The sequence below is a fragment of the Perkinsus marinus genome, assembly GCF_000006405.1.
Source record: "Perkinsus marinus ATCC 50983 genomic scaffold scf_1104296938764, whole genome shotgun sequence".
Taxonomy (NCBI): Eukaryota; Perkinsozoa; order Perkinsida; family Perkinsidae; genus Perkinsus; species Perkinsus marinus.
The window spans coordinates 69,519-75,626 of record NW_003213327.1 but is presented as its reverse complement, the minus strand read 5'-3'; the positions used below and the strand labels follow the sequence as shown (position 1 = coordinate 75,626).

The following is a 6,108-nucleotide window of genomic DNA, read 5'->3' as shown; positions in this document are numbered from 1 at the left end:
GTATTGTCGGACGGCCTATCACTATATCCGAAAGCCCTCTGAGTTCTCTGAAGACATGGGTGCCCTCAACGACCTCCTCAAGGGTTCGGGTCGGCTCAAGTGGACTCCTGAGTCGGACGCCGCCTATGACCGTCTCCGTCGACGCTTCGAACAACGGTATCTGCCCTTTTATTCGGTTGAGGAAACATCTCCGGGGCCCTCCAGACGCTATGTGGTTCAGGCCGATGCGAGCGACGTGGCTATCGGTTTTTGTCTGTGGTCTATTGACGTTAGTAAGGAGGTATCTGCCGACTCCCTCGCCCAGTCTGGGAGTTTACTTATGTGGGGATCCAAGGTACTCAACTCGGCTTCACGGAGTTGGCCTTCGTGGGACCGGGAAGGCTATGCGGTGTATGTTGCCCTCTGTCGGTTCCGCCCGTGGCTGATATCCTCAATGACGACGGCGTACGTCCTCACGGACAATACTGGTTGCCTGTATAAATGGGCCACCATGGAAAAGAGCGAGCGTCTACTCCCGTCTCTACAACGAGGACAGCGTTGGCTCCGGTGGTTCAACATGACTAGCGACCTCTTGGTGTTCAAGTCTATCTGCTTCAAACACGTGAAGGGCGTGGAGAACGGTCTTGCTGATGCACTAAGCCGCCTGACCAACCACCTGTTGAATCGGGATGAGGAGGCAGTGCAGACTGACCGATGCTTACAAACGGCGGTCGGTTCGGGGGAGCCCGGGAACGGTTTTCTTGGTGACTGTGAGTGGGCTCCACCTCCCTTAGTTGGTCCTATCCAGGAGGCGTGTCGTGAAGCTCAGCCACAAGACGGTACTACCAAGTTCTTAGGGAAGACTATCTCTGAGATCTACCAGTTGGTTGCGAACAAGGGCGATCCTAACACAACGACACCCGACTGGCTGGACCGGTTCATACTATTTGACCATTGTCTCATGATGAACTCTCTGGAGCCGGTTACTCATCTACCCCGTTGGCTGGTGGTGGTGCCAGCTGGCACAATCCGTGTTGACATCGAGGGCGAGACCAAGTCGGTTCTCATTCGGGAGTACCTATGTTGGTTGGTTCACTCCAGAGTGGCCACTGGTCACCCCTCTCCTGCCATGATGAAGTGTCTGTTACGCCAACACTGCTGGTGGCCGTCAATGGAGGTCTGCTGTAGGACATGGACAAGCAAGTGCCACACCTGCCAGGTGGAGTCGGCTCGTACTAACCGGAATTTGGGCAAGTTCAGCCTTCGTCGTTATCCAGGTCGATTTGAGGCTATCAGTGTGGACTATACGGGACCATATGAGGTCTCGTCGGTGGGACAGTATCGGTTCAGTCTAACTATTATGGATCTATGCACTGGTTACGTCCGCTTCGCTGCCACTAGGACGCGGTGCGGAGGCGAGTTCGTGGCGACTCTCTTGAAGAGCTGGGGTATGGATTTCGATCTGCCACGAACTATACTGCATGATCGTGATGGTGCCTTCACCGCTGAAGTCGTCCGAGCTTGGAAGGCTCGTTCCCAGCATACTTCTGAACTTTTCGAGTTTCGAGGCTCGATCTCGAATCGATTCGGTCCCAGAAGTTATATAATCGATTGGCTCAATGTCGATACCGGGAACCGAGAATCGATCTCGAATCGATTCTCTCGATTCAAGGGCGCCGGTTCGATCCAAGGCACCGGCATTTTTATGTATTTTCTATTTGAAAAGTTGCGCACAATGAAACCACTGAAACCCAAACCCGTGACATACAGCCTATAAGTTTTGAGTTACTGCTACAAATAGTTGAGCCGCTATAGTGTAGCGCTGCTAATTGTTGTTGAAATAGTAGCCAAGCTGCATGGCCGGCGGCCGTTAGCCGCCGTGTCACGGCGCATTTCGCGCCGTTCATCGTTAAACGAAGCACTGCTTCGGAAGCACATAGCCTAGAAGTTTTCCTGCGTATACCATCTGATTTCGTTTGTCGTAGCACAACGTACCATTCGCTTTCTCATGCCTACATCGAATGCAGCAACGCCGCGAGGTCAGGGTTCCGGATTCTTTCCACCCGGTATTGGAGGTGGCTTCTCTGGTGGCAGAAAGCGTCGCAGGATTGAAACTGGGATAGCACCCATTATGGATCTGTCTTCTGAGCACAGCTCTCCTGAAGCGCACTCTTGCTCTCGTGGTGTTCTTCGACGCTCTTTTGGTGCTCCTTCTCGCTCCTCTGGTGCTCCTCCTCGCTTCTCTGGTACTCCTTCTCGCCCCTCTGGTGCTCCTCCTCGCTTCTCTGCTACTCCTTCTCGCCCCTCTGGTGCTCCTCTTCGCTTCTCTGGTACTCCTTCTCGCCCCTCTGGTGCTCCTCCTCGCTTCTCTGCTACTCCTTCTCGCCCTCTGGTGCTCCTCCTGGCTCCTCTAGTGCTCCTTCTCGCCCCTCTGGTGCTCCTCTTCGCTTCTCTGGTACTCCTTCTCGCCCCTCTGGTGCTCCTCCTCGCTTCTCTGCTACTCCTTCTCGCCCCTCTGGTGCTCCTCCTGGCTCCTCTGGTGCTCCTTCTCGCCCCTCTGGTGCTCGTTGTCGCTCTTCTGGTACTCCCTCTCGCTCCGGTGATTCTCCTCCTCGCTCCTCTGGTACTCTCTCCCGCCCCTCTCAGATCTCAGCAAGAACTGTTGAGGCTCCACCTGATGCCTACGCTGAACCGCCGTGCAAGTCTAAGCTAGATTACGAGAAATACGACACTTGCCCCAAAGAAAATCGCCGCTCAAAGCCAAGCAGGGTGTGGGAGCAGTTTCATGTCATTCGGTGCAAGCGAACTGGGTTTGTCTACCCAGAGCGCGCGGTCTGCAAGAAATGTGGACAGGTTTACTCTATGAGGAAGCAAAATACTTCGGCGCTTCTATGCCATATCGACAACGGATGCGACGAACAAAGGGATCAGCCACCAATAGCATCGTACTTTTACCAGAAACGGAAGGTCAATTCCAATCAGAAATCTGCTGTGAATGCGGCGTTGGTTGATCTGCTGGCATGCGTGCCTGGTATAAGCTTCAACGGAACCCAGATAGCAGCATTCAAGAAATTCGTTGAGGTCGCGGCTCAGGTGGGGGCAGAAAATAGGTCGGGCTTCGATGCATCGCAAGTCTTATTTTGCCCCAAGACTCTTACTGACGACATGTTGAAGAAAGGGGCGGACGCCACAGAGAAGATTAAGAACCACCTAGCTCAGCAGCCAAAGCCAATAATGGTAGTACGGGAAAAGGTCAGCAGGGGATCGGTATTGGGAAGGCGGACTAACGGAGGTATCTGTCAGCCTTGCAATCTGCGAGTTGTAGATACTTTTCGACGGCTGGACCAGCCACCATAAGCACGAGAATGTGCTTGGAGTCACCACACTTTTGAATGTTAACGACGTGCAGCGGAGCGTTCTTCTGGCACTGGAGACACCAGAGACCATGACCGCTGATGACATTCAGGAAAGCTTGGAACGGGTAATCTCAACGTTAGCGACTAATGGTTAGTCCATAAATATCGACTCTATATTTTTGGACTAACCGCCAGTTAGTCCATTCATCGACTCGATAATATCGAGGAGCAATGGATCACTGAAGCTCAGTGAACAGTATTAATGTTTTCAGGTATGTTCTAGATATCAAATCCCGATAGAAAAGGTGCTATTTGCCAGTGATAGCTGTTCGGCGAATACGGCGGCTCTCGGGCAAGGCAATATGGCCTCCGTGTGCTGTTTTGCACATATGGTGCAAAACGCCCTGAAGGCCGGGATGACACACCCTGTGGACAATGCGATAGACAACTGCGAGGATGCGCTACGCAGCATGAACACTGGAGAGACTCTTGAAGCTTTTCTCGAGGAGCAGGCAACGGCTCCGGTCGAGTCGGTTCTTCTGACAAGCTCGCGCCTCGTTGCGTACTTCAAGAGGTCGAAGCTGAATGGCAAGCTAGCACGTCTTGGATACAACAAGTAATAGAGTCGCTGTGTATGTTTCAACGGTCAGATCAGGCTAAAGCGAAGGAGCACAGTTCGCTGGGACTCTGTTTATGAGATGATCGATAAGATAATTAAGAGCTGGTCGGGTATTGAAGAACTTCTCAGAGAAAAGAATAAAACGAGGTGATACCTTAAGTCAGCTTAGTAAGATCCAAGCTTAGAAAGCGTCCAGCTGTTCTAGGCCAAAACTAACCAGTAGTGTTAACTTTATTGCGCTCAGGAACTTCCAGAACTTGCTTTCGAACAAAGAGCTATTGATTCAAATTCGTAGCTTCTTAATCCCTTTTCGCATAGCGACCAAAGTTATGCAAGGGAGGAAGCCGGGAACGGCAGTAAAATCCATTGTGTGAGTCAAACGGAGTGGTTCATTTTCTTCGCCTTGAAGTAGTCTGTGAATCCTCAGGAAGCTTGAGCGGTGCTGGATATTCCTTCAAACTTCTCCTCCTGGAGAATTTGAGGATTTGCAAATGGTACGCAGTAACGTCAAAGAGCAGTTCTTCCTGAAGGTACCTCGGAATGGACACGTAGTTTCCGATTGGATCTCTCGATTGCAGGTCATATGTAACCTTACCCCAGACGCTTTGCTCCCTGCAATGTTGCACCCTGCAACGAAGGTCAGAGGTGTAGAGAAGCTAAAAATGGTTACTGAGTATAGAAGACGTATCAAGGGTGAAGAGTCTATTCTCCGCCGTGAGGACTTAATCGAAGCGCTAAAAGGATGGTCGCTCATCACCGAGAACAGCAACGAAAACAATATACACACTAATCATAGTACTAGCGAGAATGATGCTGCTGAAGCTAATATGCTAGAACAAGTGGTCGAAATTGCTGACGACAGCCTCCTGCAAGGATTGATTGACGTGAAAGACTTGCCTAGGTGGAGTGAGAGGGGTAGGGACAGAACAGCTGATGAAAAAGCCCTGCTGATCGATAAAGAAGTTAAGCAATGGGCTAAATTGGGTGGGCATTGTGAAGACTATGAGACCTTTTGGAATACTGCTAAGCTGGATTATCCCTATCTTGCTCGCACGGCAACGGTGGCACGCGGGGTGGTTATATCAACGGCATGTGTGGAGAGTCTGTTCTCCGAGATCCGGGATATCATAGGTGATAAGCGCACCAGAATGAGAATGGAGGTTGTTGAAGCACTTCTCAAAACTCGTCACACATACAGATTGTGGGACAATGACAAGTAGATGTGAGAAACTCACAATGTGAGTCTCACATGCTTCGGTGATAATTATTATGCAATTCTGAGGCTGATTCCACAACTACAAGCTTTCAGTGTTTGATTCGCTGTCGAGTGCATCAGGCGACCCTACTTCTAGCTTACTTGAAACTAATGTCTATGGGGTTGATGAACATAAATGTCGAATATGAGTTGATTAAATCGATGGTATGTAAATCATACTAAGCGGTGTCATCAAATGTCATACTCTTCTATTTGATAGAATCTATTGTGTCTTTGACCTTTCGATTAAATCATTCATTTTGCATATGCAATTAACTCATCGACTACATGCTATCTACACTCTTTATAGGGCGCTGAGTTCAAGAGTGGCAAGACAGTAAGGGTACCAGTGCATGACAGGCACTGCCTGTGGCTATCAACTGAGCGGTCTAGCCTCGACCCTTATTTTTTTTTCGCGCGCTACGCGCGCGTGGATGTGCTCTGCGGCAGCCGTCCTAAATTGTTGTCGAACTAAGCCTCAATGCCGACGTAAAAGAACATTTCAATGGATTTTGAGTTTCGAGGCGGATCGATTTCTCGAATCGAATCGATTCGTGCGCCCGCCGTAGCATCCTCGATTGATTAGCACCGAACAATCGATCGATTTTCGATATCTCGATCCAATCGAGCCTCGGTCCGATGTATGGTTCCCAGATAGAGGAGAAGACGTCGTTACCTTACTTGGCCCGTATGAATGGCAAATGCGAACGTGCTCATCAAGAGATGAAGCGGTGTGTTCGGCAGGTCGTCGCTCAGTCGGGATCAGCCTCGTGGCCCGAGGCATTGTCTGTCGCCGCCCGGGTACACAACCGAACACCAACGTTCCGAGAGAAGATCAGCCCCTATCAGTTGGTATTTGGTCAGCTCCCTCGTGACGATTGGGGTAACCTGGTGAACGG

At 50.6% G+C, this 6,108-nt stretch overlaps 3 protein-coding genes across 3 annotated transcripts in view; all 3 read left to right on the top strand.

The window, feature by feature from the left end:
• Pmar_PMAR021193 (retrovirus polyprotein, putative) overlaps positions 1 to 1,756 on the top strand; it is a gene marked incomplete at both ends in the record, with an annotated part of 3,401 nt that extends 1,645 nt beyond the window's left edge. The window contains one exon of the mRNA XM_002782598.1: positions 54 to 1,756. Within this exon, the coding sequence (XP_002782644.1) occupies positions 54 to 1,756 (1,703 nt within the window). The remainder of the gene's footprint in view (positions 1 to 53) is intronic.
• A 354-nt stretch (positions 1,757 to 2,110) lies between these two features.
• Pmar_PMAR021192 (hypothetical protein) lies at positions 2,111 to 2,692 on the top strand (the record flags this gene model as incomplete). The annotated part of the gene is made up of 1 exon (XM_002782597.1): positions 2,111 to 2,692. One exon carries the CDS (start codon positions 2,111 to 2,113, stop codon positions 2,690 to 2,692), a length of 582 nt encoding a protein of 193 aa, XP_002782643.1.
• A 1,879-nt stretch (positions 2,693 to 4,571) lies between these two features.
• Positions 4,572 to 5,174, top strand: Pmar_PMAR021191 (hypothetical protein; the record flags this gene model as incomplete). Its single annotated transcript, XM_002782596.1, has 1 exon — positions 4,572 to 5,174. One exon carries the CDS (start codon positions 4,572 to 4,574, stop codon positions 5,172 to 5,174), a length of 603 nt encoding a protein of 200 aa, XP_002782642.1.
• Positions 5,175 to 6,108: the final 934 nt, after the last annotated feature.